The 16,491-nt window shown below is 37.2% G+C and overlaps 1 protein-coding gene across 1 annotated transcript in view; it reads left to right on the plus strand.

Annotated features, from left to right (window-relative positions):
* Positions 1 to 1,027: 1,027 nt before the first annotated feature.
* The window catches only part of UBE2QL1 (ubiquitin conjugating enzyme E2 Q family like 1), a 56,625-nt gene continuing 41,161 nt past the window's right edge, over positions 1,028 to 16,491 (plus strand). Inside the window, exon 1 of the mRNA XM_051969828.1 lies at positions 1,028 to 3,103. Within this exon, the coding sequence (XP_051825788.1) occupies positions 2,228 to 3,103 (876 nt within the window). The 5' untranslated portion in view covers positions 1,028 to 2,227. The remainder of the gene's footprint in view (positions 3,104 to 16,491) is intronic.

Genomic DNA, 16,491 nt, shown 5'->3' on the forward strand with positions numbered 1-16,491 from the left:
GTCACCCTCCAGTCCGAACTACTAGATTCTTAAATCATTTCTCTTAAAACTCTATTTCAGTGTCCGGATTTCCCCTCCCTCTTTCTTCCCTTCTTTTCCTCCTCCTTCCCCCCTCTCCCCCTCTGCCTCCTTTTCTTCCCCTTCCCCCTTCCCCCTTTCCCCCCCCCCCACCCCCCGCCCCGGGATAACGTGAGACTGCTGAACCTTCTATCCCGAACTATATTGCATCATATGAGACTGGGGGAATCAATGAACAGATTGTTTAGGTCCTCTTACTATATGCCTTTCCCTTTCTCATTTTTCTAACTAGATTAAATGAAGTCCAATGCTGTAAGCTTGGGAACCACAGGCGAGCCCGAGTCTCCCACTCTGCATGGCTCTATGTCTTTGACAGCAGATCACCATTCTCACCACCAGGTCCCTAGCATCCCCCTCTCTGGGTAGTGAACTTCTATCGTGTTTCAGGATTTGGAGGACCTCGAGTTATCATGTTTTTCTTAAGTGTCGGGCTTGCCAGTTTTGCCCTCTATGGAGATTAGGGTTAGGCTCAGGGTTAAGTGCTTAGTTGGGAATACAGTGCAGCAAGTAATGAAGCGCTTTGTTGCACGTATTTTCTTTCTCCTGTAGGCGGCAGTATTAGTAACGGGTGTGGAGATGAAGGGGTGGGAAAGGATGGGATGGGATGGGATGGGATGGGATGGGATGGGATGGGATGGGATGGCATGGGATGGCATGGGATAGGATAGGATGGATGGATGGTGGTGACTGCTAACTCTTGCTACTGCTGCCAGGAGGCAGCCTGTATGTTAAATTCAACTCGTCGGACTCCTCCCTTCGTGCTCCTCCCTCCCTTTTCTTCCCCTCCCCTGCTTCTATAGTGCCTCCGCCTCAGCGCAGCACAGGGCACAGACAGAGCTGCTGCCTCTGCAATGTCAGCAGCCGCACTGGCGGAGGCAGCGGAGGCGGCGGCGGCGGCGGCGGCGGCAGCGGCGGCGGCGGCAGCAGCGGCAGCAGAAGTGGCTGCAGCTACGGCGGGGTCCCAGTAGAAGCAGGGGAGATCCCGACCAGAGCCTAGGAGTCGGTATACAAGCATCTAGATTCCCGGGAGGAACACGACGGTTCCGGGGCTGAGATTAGCCATTCTGACTACCCATCTCCTCTCATCCACGAAACAGCGTGATCCCCGGAGTCTGCCTGTCTCTGAGGACACCCAGCAGAAGGAGACGCGATTTTGCAGGGGGAGAGAGAGCAACCCCGGAATCTCCCTCTCTTCTCAACCTAAAACCTCTTCTTTCCCCCGCCCCCATTCCCCACAGCAACGCTTGCCCGCAATCTCTTCTCTCCTCCAGATCCCTTACTCTCAAGACCTGCTCTCTCGGAAGCCTGTGAAGAGTCTGAGAATCGCGCAACAAAGAAGAGTCAGGAATTACTAACCGGGAAACCTGATCATTGCTGCTGCAGTGACTAGGAGATAGCACGACCATCTCTGCCCTCCTTCCCGCCCCCAGCTAAGCAACGCTCCCTCCAACCCCCTTTTTACTCTTCGCCCCCATCATTCCTGCCCATGCTGCTCAGTGATTGATCAATCTCTGAGTGCCCCCAAAGGGAAGGAGACTCCTTGCTTGCAGTACAGCAGCCCCCTCTATCTCTCCCCTCAGAAGGGGGAAAGAAATAGAAGGGAGGAGAGAAGAGGGATAATCATATGACCGTGGTAATAAATAACCCGAAGGAGAGCCAGTCCTGCTAGCTCAGATGCTGCAATGCTGCCAGCTCTGAGTATGGGGAGAGAGAGTCTCTGAGAGAGCCATCACAACCGACCCCCATCTCTTGCGCAGCCCCAGAAGCCCCAGTTCCAGTCTTCTTCCCCGGAATATCCGAGCCCTGCAGCACAAGCTGCTTTCCTGTCTGGCCGAGAGCAGAGAAAAAAGAAGCAAGTTGTCCCGTAGCAGTGGTGGCGCCGGCGGCGGCGGCGGCCAAGGCAGTCAGACGTCCAGCTTCTCACCGCCTTCCAGTCCTTCAGCCCCGCGTCCCCGCCCCTGCGCGCAGCGCTTCGTGTGCGCCTCCCTTCGCCTCATCTTCTCCTGCTCCACTGGGTTAGCGCGGAGTCCGCGGCTGGGGCTGCACGTTCCAGGTAGTCAGCAGGGGAAGAAGTCAAGTCAGCCGCCACGGTCTAGGAAAGAGTGGTTATTTTTCTCCTGGATCGCCCGAGCCCCAGAAGAAGATTAAAATGGCTACTCTGCTTCGGAAAATCGGACTCATCCGGCTGCACAATCGGGACACTGAGGACCCCAAACATCACCACAACCATCTCCACAGCAGCAGCCAGCACGGCCGCGGCAGCGGCGGCGGCTCCTCTCTGAGGGGCAAAGGCAACCAGAAGAACCACAGTAACAAGCAGCAGCAGCAGCAGCAGCAGCAGAATGCTCCGGGAGGAGGGGGCGGCTGCAGCGGCGGCGGTATCAATGAAGGCAGCCCTGGGCACTCTAAGAACAAGCGAGCGCTAGAGCTGGCCAACAAGGACAAGCAGCAGCAGCAGCAGCAACAGTCCAGCTCCGGGAGCCACAAGGAGAAGCAGGCGAGCTCCAGGGAGAACCAGTCCACTAAGGAATCCAAGCAGCCGGGTGGGGGCAGCGGCCGCAGCAGCGGAGGCGGGAAGGGTTCTTCTCAGGTGGCCCAGACCCCAGCAGCCAGCAGCCTGGCGCCAATGGGGCGAGGGCAGCCCGGTACCCAGGTGAGGAGCCGGCGATTGATGAAGGAGCTGCAGGACATCTCCCGGCTGAGCGACCGCTTCATCTCAGTCGAGCTGGTAGACGAGAGTCTCTACGACTGGAATGTGAAGCTGCACCAGGTGGATAAGGACTCGGTGTTGTGGCAGGACATGAAAGAAACCAACACCGAATTCATCCTGCTCAACCTCACCTTCCCCGACAACTTCCCCTTCTCGCCGCCCTTCATGAGAGTGCTCAGCCCCCGGCTGGAAAACGGCTATGTGCTGGACGGGGGAGCCATCTGCATGGAGTTGCTCACCCCTCGGGGTTGGTCCAGCGCCTACACAGTCGAGGCTGTCATGAGGCAGTTCGCTGCCAGCCTGGTGAAGGGCCAGGTAAGAAGGGAAGAGGCTGGGGGAGGCAGAGGCTGAAGCTTGGGGTGGGCGGGGTGGGGGAGTGGGGGGAGAGGGGAGATCCGCGAAGCTATCTGTGGGACCATAGAGGGACCCTGCATAGGCAGAGGGCAGGGAAAGGGGGAGGGGGCTGAGGGAATTATACTTGTAAACACTTGATACTGGTTGGGGAGGAGAGAAGGGAAGGAGAGCCAGAAGCTTTTTTTATTACCATCAATTATTTCCCTGCTTCTGATCCGCCAGGTGCGGGCAACCGAGGCAAGATTCAGCATCCCGCTTTTCCTAGGGATACTTCATTCAGCTTCAATTAGGAGACGACCTCCTAGAACTTTATTTACCTCTCCTCCCATTTCCAAACTTGAGTTGCATCAGCTTCCACTAAATTACACCTTTCTTTTAAAACTTGCTACCAAAGGAGGCTATAGACTATAATTGTTAATTCAACATACCCCCTCCCCCCATTTCTTTTCGTAATCTTGGGGGCCATACACGTACTGAATTCTATTGTGCATGGTCTACCTGTCTGTCATTCTCTGTGTCTATCTTTCTGTCTATTGATATCTATGGCTCTGACTGTATGTTTCTCAGTTTCTGTATCTTTCTGTCTCTCTCCATCTTGAATCTCTGTCTCTTTTTGTCTCTGTCTCTGTCTCTATCTTTATCTCTGCCTGTCTCCAAATTTTATTGTGAGGATTGAAACTATAATTGAGTAGTTTCCAGAAAATCTATTCCTTCTATAAAACATCAGATGGAGTCAATTACAGATTTAGGGATAAAATCCGTGGTGAATAAAGACTGGTCAATATGGGGTTCCTTCTCAGCGAATTCTGGTGCCTCCCAAAGGTGAATGTTTTGCTAACCGGAAATATCATTAGGAAGTTAGTGATGGAAGTCTTTTTGGTGTGGGGAAAACCCATAATAGCTGTTTAATTAATTGAAATAAAGAAATATCTTCCTTCCCCCCCTGCTCTTTCATTCTCTTTTCCCACTGCTTTTGGAATCTTTGCTTCCCAGTGGATCATCACCTGAAAGCAGATTTCTACAGTCTCTCTTTCCTCTCTTTATTCCTGTTTTGTTCTTTCCATATCCTAAGAAGGTTAAAAATCTTTTGTACTAATGAAAGGTTTTAACTAAACACCTAAAACTGGGACATACAGTTTGAATAGAATCATTTTACCTATGGAATCCTGGTAGGTGATTTACCTAAAAGAAAAAAAAAAAAAACTAGGGCAGTGATTGGCAATTCTATGAACATATCTTTTGAGCGGTTTTCTGCAACCCTCTTAACCTTCACCTTCATATTGGCTGCTTGAGTGCAAAATCATTTTCCCTTCATAGAGTACAGTGATGTATTGATATTTGTTAGTTGAACATTTGACTGGGTATACATTAATTATTTAACAAAATTTTTTTATTTATTTTTGATTCACATAGAATGAATGTTTTTTTAGGCCCCAATCTGGTGATTTTACAGGTGCCCCCAGACCTTACCATACTGTTTGACTCTGCTACTGTTGGCTTTCTCTTTCTATCTCCTAGAGGATCAGATTGTAGAAAGTACCTGAAATTCTAGACAAATAACATCTTAAGTCTTAAAAAAAGACTCCTTGATTCATAATAGATATGTTGCTTTTAATGTAACTACACATTTTATGTATTGCATTCCATCTCTTCTAAGATTTGTTTTTCTCATATTCCTTGAAAAACCAAGGACTCAGTTCTCTCTGAGCATATGTTTAACTGATCTAGGAAATAATTCCAGTGCAAATTATTGATTCTAGAGTTAAATTATAAAAGGGAATAAGGAGGTATATAGTTTCATAGAAAGGATTTTGAGAGGGAAGTAAGATTTTTTTAAAGTGAGATTCTCTTGTGGAAGAAAACACAAGAGAAATACCTGCTTTACTTGTAGCCTAACCTTTCATCAGAACTCTCTGGAAAAAATTTGACACTTCTTTTCATTAGTCATGGTAATGATTTCCAAGGGGTGAGAGATAGGGATGACTTTATTTCTTAGAAATGAAAATTATTTTTCCTGTTTGAATCAATACTTTCAAATATTCACATTAAGTGCTAGTATTAGTTCTGTTTATACTAATAACATAAAATAACCAACTATATATTCACACATATGATAGAGTGAGGAGTGAGAGGAGAGGAGAATATTTTATAAGAAAGGAAGAAAAGACATAGTAGATAGCATGACGTCATTGATGGAAATAATTAAAGGTGTTTTCTTTAGTTACATCATGATAGTGAATGAGAGATCACTACTTAATTGGATCCAATACCCTGTATTGAAGTATATTTCAGTAAGCATGCTTATATTATTTAGTCTCACTTTTAGTAGAATAAAATGGTTAGATATGGCTCAAAACTTATAATAATTTTTAATCTTAATTTTACTGTTTTTTTCCTATTTCTCCACTTTAATTTTTTTGATCTCTAGATCCCTGAGAATATTACAAATTGAATAGGAAATAAAATTTTCAAGTTACACATAAAACATTAAAAATTCATATATGTGGCTAAAAGTGCGAAGAAATAAATGACAATTATTCATCCAGATTTCTATGCCTTGAAAGATTTTTGATAATGGGACAGATTACAAAAGCATTCCTTTAATGTTACATCCCACTTTTCTAAATTCACTGCTTTTGAGTCCATTCACTTAATGTGGCTGTTGTTACTGACTTGATTCCATGGATAGTGAAGGGTACGCAGTAGAATATCCAAAGATCCTTTTGAGTATGCACAGAAAGGTGCATAGTATTATTACAATAATTACTAAAATAAAAGGTTATTAAAAACCAACATTTTAAAAAAAGAATTTGTTAAACTTAGACTATGAAAATTAGATAATTCAACATCTGTTTTTAATAACTAGATAACATAATTTTATGGTTCTTAAGAACTTTAGAAATATTATGCTTTTATATCTGACCTTCTATGAAGAGTGCTTTATATTTATCTTTCTGTTATAATATTTTCATGACAATATTAACATTGTCATGAACAATATTTCTATTTCTTAAATAGATTTGATTTAAAATTTTTGGTTTTCAAGTTAGAAATTTTAAACTTGTTACATGATAAGGCTACTGTTGCTTCTTATGGAGATTTTTGCTTATTTAGTTTTTAAATGTGGCCTTTGAAAATGTATTTCCATTTATTGTTTTATATTATTTACTGCTAACATAGCTTGTGTTTCATTCAGTAATTTAACCTGTTTTAAGAATGTCAACATTCATACCTTGTTTATTTTCATCTTATTTTTCCCTGTAAATTAACTCTTCTTTTTAGGTAATTTCTTCAGCACTTGGGAATCAAAAGAAGAATAATTAATGGATAGGGCAAGAATTGGTAATGGATCTATGTTTCCATTTGATATAAGGAAGGATCAAATGACAAAACCCTCTCTACAAATGAAGGTTGGCACTTTAATTGTGGTCTTAATTGCCCAGAGAACTAAAAGTGACTTGCCTAGGATTCCACAACAGCTTATGTCAGAAATGAGAACCTGATATCAAGTCAATGAGCATTTATTAAGCACCTACTATTTCAGAAAATCAGGAAAAAGAAAACCCTTGAACTCAGACTTTTTTTGGTTTTAAGGCTAGATTTCTATCCTTTAGTCCATGACTGTCTCAATTACTGCAAGAACTCATAAGAAATCGTTTCACTTTATATAATATTTTGACTTTAACTAAGAACATATGTTTCCAAGGTATTTCCATAAAAGGGATTTCCTCAAAACAATCATGAAGGGTAGGTAGGCTAAGTATTACTTTTTCTTATTTTACATAGGAGAAAGGTAAGACTCAGGTAGGTTGTGAGTAACTTATTCAGAGTACATGTTTAAAAAATGGCAAAGCTTTCATTACAACTTTTAACTTTTCAAAAACCATTGTTCTTCTATTACATCATACTGCCCCCTCAAAATCAATATATATTATGGAACTCAGAATAATATTTTGCATGTCATGAGCACTCAATATTTAATGAATATTGATTAATTTATGTTCACAAAATTACATTTTTAAAGACTTTCAGGTACATAATTTTAAAACATATACAAATTGGTATCAATGTTTTAAGAGCTTGTGCATAGAGCATAATATGTTTGTTCCTTCCAATTGAAGCAGATTTGATTGCCTTGGGATTCAGGCTTTAAGATGAAACAAGTAAGTAAATTCCATCAGTATGGTTATCTTAACTGACATACAGATTAATTTGAATCACTCTATGACATTCCTCCTACTTTATAATAATAACAACCCATTTATGTAATCTTATCAATTCAGCTAATTAATTGAGATCATAAGATAATCTGATGATCAGGCATTCCACTAGGCAAGGAGCTAGTCATAATCATTCCCTGGCCAGTCCTAGTACCAAATGGAAACAAATCTTGATTAAAATTTGACTATTAGAACTTGATGTCTAATTGAGAAATGCTCAACAAATGACATAAAAGATCATCAATAATTATCACTGATTTGTGATAGTTTTGTCATAAAATGAAGTATAGCATCAGTTCACTAATGGAAAAAAGCCAGACTGATTTTTTTTTTTTTTGGATTGCTTCAGCCCTCTCTCAATCATGACCCTTCTAATCAATTTTGTGCACATAGAACAAACACAGTGTCAATCATTAATCAAGAAAAGTAAAAAGGAAAAGATACATTAAAACTTTGCAGATTTTACTCTTTGAAATTAAAATGTGTTTGTGATTCCAAGTCAGTTATTATTTTATTTCTTTCTGTAGTTTTTGAATAAAGGAAATTGGAATGCTGCCAGAGACATTCACAGGTCTAGTGTCCATTGTTGAGTTTTATTTAATGATATGCATGATTAAGATTAATATAGGTGTGTTAAGTAATTTTTACCATGTACAATGTGTCTTTGAATGAAAAGTCAGCAAAAAATATCATTTGTTCATTATTTTTTTCAGAGTACTGACTATTGTGTCCAAAGAAGACATTGAAACATTTTACTTATGCCTTTGCAAATTATGTATAATCTAATCAGAAAGAGGAATGAGTACACATTAGGATTTCTACAAATCATAGGATGCTAATCAATTGCAATTTATACTTTAATTTTTAAGGCCCCAACTTTTTTTTTTTCTTTTTAAGCAAATCAGAATCTCAGCTATAGAAATTATATAACATTTATGACATGGTAGATATTAATATGAATAAAGACATTTTATATTAACACAATGTCATCCTGATAAATTATTTTGTTCTGAATTTAGTAGGAGACAATTTAATAGCAAATTATAAACATGTTGAGGGAAAGGTGAAGAAATTGATTTTTTAAAAATATATTTCTGGATCAGACCTGATGTTGATTTTTGGTAGTGCTTTTTATGAGTCACCATGTGTCATTTTGTTCTCTACCTCAGTGTAAGGGACAAAGTTAATTACCAGCTAACTGATGACTCTGCAGGTTGTGGTATCTATAAGCTTGAGTGTTTTGGAGAAAAATAGCTATTTGTTCTTATATCAAGTAGGGCAGACATTAAAATTGCAAACAGGACTTTGTATCCTAAAAATAGTTACCAATTGAGTGTTCTGGCATTGATAAATCTCTCATGGTTGCTTTCTCTGACAAATAGTTAATAATAATAAAAGTTACTTTAAACTGATATTTAATTTCCTTTAGAGGAAACTAAAAACATAAATGAAAAATTTAGATTTATACTTTTTGTCATTGAAGTTTATAAATTTCTATTTTAGTTGTCAAGGCAATATTTTTCCTAGTAACAATATTCTTTATTTTTTTAAAAAAGAAAATACTAATGTATTTCGATAGTATTATACTAATAGAAAATACCTATGTGAATTTTAAATTGATGGTGAGTAGTCTAAGTTATATTTAAACCTGATATACTTCTCAACCTTTCTCTATCAATTCTGTTTTCTCAACTTTAGAAATAACTGGAGTACTGCAGGAACATCTCTTGATTGGGTTGCCATGTATGAATGATGACAGATATTAATAGTGAAAGATGTGGTGACCTAAGAACCATTCTTGAGCTCTAGTCACATCTCTGATAGATTTCTGCTGGTAAATATTTTTTGGTACAATGAGCAATCTGCAGGGCTACAGGGTTGCCCTCTACAAACTCCCTTTGTATGTACAATTTGTAGTCTATAGAAGGAGGCAAAGGGAAACAGATGAATTAAAGGCAAAAAAGATAGAGGAGAGGAAAGGCAATTGAATTTACCAAGGAATTTTTTTCACTACTTCCCAATTAACCTTTTCCTCACACTTCCATTCTGATCACCCATCCTTCCCAATATCTCTAACATCTCCATTCTTTTCTTCATCAGTACCTTCACCTTACCCAACAACCTTTAAGCACTGTTGTGGAAAAATACAAGACAAAGTCACATCCTTGGTCTCTGGGCAACTTCCTTGTGCTGAGAAAGAATGTGAACTTTGGGGGAGGGCAATAATGGAGGTTCATTCAAAACTTCCTTTGATAAATGGAAAGAAACATTGGTGAAGAGAGCCTTCCAAAGTGGGTAAATGCTAAATACTTCATATTTGGTTTTGGTTTTTATCTTTGATTCATTTCACTAAATATATTTGGTGTACAATGTCTTAAGGAAACACTATCAATAATAAGAGACAACTTGGATTGTATACTTAGTAGGTGATGAGGAGAAGTTAGTATGATTAAAATATTTCTGTGAAAAATCCACAAAGTATGCTTTGGAGTTGGTTTTAAAATTAAGTTTATGAAAGAAAACTCTACAGAATCCATTTTTCAGAGTGATTTCATTGCTTTTTTTTATTGCAAAAATATGGAAAATTAGCCCTTTCCAAAAGAACACAACATGACAGAAACATTTCCACATAGTCTATATTTTTGGACCCAAATTTTCCACTCCCACCCAGATACATTTAGTGGATTGGCAACTTGCAAATTTTTTTTTTTTAATGGTTTGGTGACTGCTTCAATCTCCTAAATTGGTCCTGCCTATGCTGCTGCTCTAGGTATAATGCCTGAGGATACTGCAGAGGTTTTGCCCATACACACTTTACCTCTGTTGTAAACCTTTTACCTGCTTAACATATTTCCAAAATCAGTTTTTCCATGGAGAACACCTTGCCTCTTTTCTGATATCATCCAGAGAAAATGGGAATATTGAGTGATGGATTCCAGGATATAAGATGAAGGAAACAGTACGTAGAATCTGTGTCAGAGGAACTATAAAGAAGGCAAAGAATTGTAATAAATTGTAGGAGACACTGTCAGAAGCAGGCAAGGGTTGTAAATAATGATACTCATTGATAAAGCAGAAAAAATAATATTAGGTAGAGTTGGGGATCCATGATGAAATATTTAAAATAGGTTTTCTATTATATATTTAATATTTATATAACTCTTTATTTTTACCTATAATCTTTAACAGGTTTAATCTTTAATAGATTTTATATATTAGCATCCATGATGATGAAAAACTAAATACTCTAATTGAAAACCCTCCATAATATCAGCATTTATAACATAGTTTAATAGGTATCCAACTGACAAACAGAACCTACTTATGAAGACGCTGTCATAATAAATAATTTCTAAACTTGTTTTTTCTCAATTATGTGGACAAGTCATTGATATTAAATCTTATTTGAATTCTGAAGGCATTGTGGGAATTGGGTGAACCACACTAACTCTATCTTGTAATTCTGCATCTGACTTAGTTCCCTTTCTATTCAATAATGGATCCAATCCAATTCCCTCTTGTGAGAAATTTTATTTCATTGTTTGGACCTATCCTTATGTGGCTGGAAAGCTAAACTCTCTCTATTGTTGTATAGAGACTTTTTACTGAGGACTTAGGTTATGCTGACCAGAAACTCGGTCAGATCTGAAGATTAATGCAAGAAGTTATACATCTCAAGCAACCATATGTCTTATCTGAAAACTGATTCTGTACTGGTCAATCAATTAGGAACATGTTTCTATGTTCCTTTGAATAAGGATACTTGAAAGGAGTGGGACATCTCTTTTTCTGATTTTAGGAAATTGTACCTACTCATTCACTGCACAAGATGATTTATTTCATAAGAATTTCTTTTCTGAACATTTTTTTTAAAAGATCAAAATCTTATGAACAAATTAACAAATTTATAACCTGTATCATGGGAAGGAATATCCATATTCTTGTGATCACAGATCCATCAAAATGCACAAAATCACTTGAAAATTTAATAAAAAGTATAGGGAAAAGCATTTTCTGAAAGCAAGATCTACTCATACTTTCAATCTGTTAAAGATTATAGGTCAGAATAAAGAGTTATATAAATTACAAAATATTCCTAATAGAAATGTTAACTTTTAAAAATATACTGCACACAATTATTAAAATTATTGTACATAATTATAATTATTGGGGCATTATTTTCAAAGTTAATTTCTTATCAGATGGTTAAAATGCATACAATTTAGATAAAAAAGAAAAATAAGTCTACATGACTGTTTGGATGCTACATGGCATATATCCTTGGATGAGCCATACAGATATTAATTCACTTCAAAATTAATCTGTTATAATGAAACTCAAGAATAGTGGAGTCTTCCTCTGACAAAACTTTTTTTTATTATCATTATGTCTCACAATAATTTAAACCACAAAGAAAATTAGACATTTGGATTATATTAATTTTTACCATTTTAACATTGTCTTTTTTTCAAAAACATCTACAAACTCCTCACAAAAAATAATGGGATAGCAGAATTTTTTTTATCCAACTCTTCTACTTGGGAGGTCCTACTTTACTTTACTTAGTCATACATTTCAGTTCCAATTTACAAACATCAATATTTTTTTCCCCAGTGAGATCAGAGGATCTTCTTAGAACTGGCCTAGAAATGTAACCTATTTTCCCCCAGTGAGATCAGAGGATAGAAGTGGCCTAGAAATGTAACATATAAAATCATTGGAATGGACCCCAGTCTCATAAATATGTTTTTGAATGCAAAATAAAATATCTAGGATTAAAAAGGAAAGCAATTACATTGACATAGTTATCAAAATATTGAAAAGAAAAAAAAAGTTTACAGATCCCAGATTAACAACCTCTTATTAGAATAGCATAGAATCTTAATAAAACACCCTCTTGCCTTTAAAGGTAAATGCATTTAAAATGGCTATCCTTTTCTGCTGGCACTCTTAAATTTTCTATTAAACACATCTATTATAAAAAAAGAGCTTTGCAACAATTAGAGCCAAGCAGTCACCAATTAGACTGCCTTGTAACGTAATGAGCCCCCATTATTAGAATTCAAGCAGAGGTAGAGGATCATCAGTGAAGGATGTAGAGTAATTCTTATACTGAGTGAGGGGTTAGACTAAGAGACTGCCAAAATACCTTCCAAATACAAACTTCTATGATTGGTTCTGATTCTTTCTTTGCTAAGTACAAAAACAAGGTCCCAAGGAATTCTAAATGGTTGTAGTTAATAGTTTCTCCAGGGTGTTTGAGCCTGGCTATAAAGTGCTCAGTGATCACACTATTGTTCAAGCATATTAAAATATCACAATTTATGTCCTGACTATGAAATTCCCCAAGTGTTCTTCATTCAGCTCGTTTTTCAGCCTGCCTTTTATATCCCCAAGGTAAGAAAGTTCCTTTTTTCTTCAGCTGGAGTGAAAAAGAAAAAAAATGGTAAAATTAGTTTATGAGCCAGGTAAATGTGGCTATAAGTCTTACTATAAAGTTAGTTGTTGTAAAGAATGTTGTAAAGTGATGTTGTAAAGAAGTCAAATGACACACTGAACAGATAGAACCACTATTGTGCTTATTATTTTTCCATTTGAGTTTGCCACCTACTTCAAGTTAGACTCTTTGATTGTTATTAAAGAGAATACATTTTTGTTTGAGATGATTTCAAACCATTCTATTTCTGAACAACACAGTTCTACCCACTTAGCAAGTGACAATCTCAGCAGGCCTCACTTTCCTGCTTTATAAAGTGAGATTAATTTTATAAAGTTCCTACTACGAGCCAAATCCCTTATAAATATTATCTTGTTTCATCCTCACAAACCTTTGAGACAGCTGCTGTCATTATCACCATTTTACAGTCATAAAAGGCAGGCAAGTTAAGTGACTTGCTCAGAATTACACAGTTGGCAAGTATGTGAGTCTGGATTTGAACTCAGAGCTTTTTAACTTCAGGCTCAGCATTTTATTCACTATGACATCTAGCTGTCTCCTAAAGAAGAAGGGTTAAATCAAAGAGTCTTAGTCTGGTATCTATGAAGTTTAAAAAAAAAATTTGATAATTAAATTTCAATATAATAGGGTTTTTATAGCTCTATGTATTTTATTTTATGTATTTAAAAACATTTTTCTGAGACAAGGTTCAGGTTTTCTTTAGACCATCAAAAGGGTCCATGACATGAAAAGACTAGATGATTTTTAAGATTTCTCTAACTCCAAATTCTAGAATATACTAGAAATATTATTTTGCTTTCCAGTATGTCATTACTATTGTGTAGTAAACGTTTTTTATATTTTCAAAATTACATTGTTATTTGTAGAAATTCTAGCAGGTAAAGTGAAGGGGAAGAGAGGAACTCATAGAGAATTCCCTCATTTGATGCATATTGTTCATTTTTTCGTAATTTATAGTTGAAGAGCATATTTATCCTGGGAGCACCATGGTCATTCAGTAATAATGTATTAAAAGTCAGGAATGAATTCTGGTCTTCTGATGTTAGCACAATGCTTGTATGTCAAAAACACTTTTAAAATGCTAATTAACACATTGACTGACTCTATAATCAGTCACCATATGATTCTGCTTCTCATTAAATATATTGCATATATTTTGATAATGACTTCTTTCTTTCCAACTTCCCTTTTTTTTATTGGAGTAAATTGGGCTTCAACTGCTGAACACAAATACATTCCATCTCCTCTCATGTGAAGATTCTTAAGGTGTGGTTAGATGAGTTTAATTATTATTAATGATTAAGCAGGTTTGTTTTTAAAAGGACCACCAGAGTAGTACTGGAAGTTCATTCACAATCTACATACAGTGCCAAGACCACCTTCCATTCCATCCTTCCTTAAATTACTCATAGTTGTGGTGAGCTTTTCCTTCTCAAAACGCAGCCAGGTGATAAAAGTTCAGATCTTTTATTATCTCCAATATAGCCCGGTTAGCTTAGAGGCCTATCTCTCTGCTTGGTTCCAAGAGCTCTCTCCGAATGTCGCCAAATCCAAAGATCTGGTCCTTCAGCCTCTGCCTCTGCTTTCTTCAGCCTCCAGCCAGCTCCACTCTTCATGTCATTCCGGTGAAATTTCGACTTGTAGCTTCTTCACTCTGAAGAATTTCTTGGACTGGCCCATTGAAGCTCTATTTATGCTCCTTCAAGAGAGGGATTGTGGGTTTTCTCCCATAGTGCTCTCTGGCCCAAAGAGCTTCAAGGGAGGTGTGAACTCATTGAACTCCAATGAGTAAAGGTGTGAACACAAGCCTTGTATTAATTAGTTCTACTTAGTACCTTCTTTCAGGTTCTACCCAAAACATCTTCTTGTAAGATTAGATCAACTCTAATTAGTTAGCAGTTTGTAAGGATTCCAACAATAGTAAGCAGTGAAAGGAAGATTAATGACCATAGACACCTTTGATCATCAAGTTGCTCCTACTTTACTCATTCTTCTGGCTCTAAAAGACACTGCTTTGCAGAGTCATTAGGAAACTGCCTACCAATCTTATTAGAGCCTTGATTGCAATTCTTCTATGACTTTTATGTTAGGAAAAAGGAAACATAGAGGATGTTAATTTAGCATTTTTATAACATGTACAATAGAATACAAAATATTTAATAAGCTGTGGAAGAAAAGGTGTTAAATTCAACCAGGAAAACAATTTTATTCCTAACTCAGATTTAGTGTGTGATCTGGGGGGGAAAAATACTTGACTATTTCCTTTACATGGTGGTTATGAGGAAAGCCCTTTGTGTTTGTTAAAATACTATTTAAATGTGAGCTGTCATTATTATTTTCTTTTTGTAGAACACATATAGTTGAAGAAGCAAATGCAATATTATCTTGTTTGCCCTCTAAGTTTAATGCCACAGGATATAAGCTGTGGAAATTTTATGAGCAAGAAATAAAAATTAAGTAGCAATCCAAGTCCAGATAGATGTAGTCTGACCCAAGACTTTTAGGAAGAAGATTTTATATGACTAGATGATCTTTATTTAAGAAAACTTAAAATATCTCTTTTGAAAAATTAATTATAGGGAATAACACTTTATTTATTCAATAATAAACATTTATATTAGTTCTCTATTACAGCCAATTTAATTGATATATAAAGAGATAATGCAAGCACTTTTTTAGTGAAAAAAAAGTGAATAAATTTTTAGTGAAAATTTAGTGAATCTTTTTTTCATCTAGCCTTGATTTTTCAAAATAATTCCCTTTATGTTTTTCTAAACATAAATTTTTATCAGAACTTTTGTCCTGATACATGTAGATTTGTCATTCTTTGACATATCTATCTTTTTAGATAGATAAAACAACCATAAAAAAAGCATTTTTTACTACTTCTTGAATAACTAGAAAATAAATAAAACATGCCAAAAGAAGATGATGTAAACTTCATATGCCAAAAAGTTGATCTAGGTCATTTAAAAAGCCAATATGCCATTGATGCCTTTCTCAAATTCAATTAGTATTGCCTCCACAGTCACCCGTAAGCTCTATCACTTTGGAGCTGAGAAATTCCTTGATCAAGTTTACAGGTCCTCAACTTCATTGCTCTATAGTTCAATGAATAAATAAAATGGATGTTTTTTTTTTTTTTTGGGGGGGGAGTATAGAACAAACCTATTGCATCATTTCAGGTCTAAATCCTCAGGAACTTCCAAATATCACACTCACACCCAGAATATCAGTTTCACCAGTATCCATGGTACTAATAGGATTACAGGAACCAGGGAAGTCAGATGTTTGATGCTGGCAGCAACATCTTCTGCAAAAACAACAAAAGTAATAATTTTATTACCTGTGTCAGGAATGTTCCAGTGGCACCAACTGTATATGTGTATACCAGAAGTAGTGGTATGGTAGATGTTTGGATTTTAAAAAAAGATTATTATCTCCATCCTTCTGAATGACTCTGCAGTGATACAGATATGAATAATAAATATTTTCCCCTATCCCATTTGGTTAATTCTTAAAATCAGGTCATTCCAATAGATTTCTTACAGCTCTACCAAATCCCCCTTTTGGTAAGTTGCCTATTACCTCTGTCATAATTGTTTATTCCACTGATGGCAGACCAAAATCAAATGAGTCCAAGTCACTAGTCATAGTCTTCATAGTGCAAT

The sequence above is a fragment of the Antechinus flavipes genome, chromosome 1 (assembly GCF_016432865.1).
Source record: "Antechinus flavipes isolate AdamAnt ecotype Samford, QLD, Australia chromosome 1, AdamAnt_v2, whole genome shotgun sequence".
NCBI classification, from domain to species: Eukaryota; Metazoa; Chordata; class Mammalia; order Dasyuromorphia; family Dasyuridae; genus Antechinus; species Antechinus flavipes.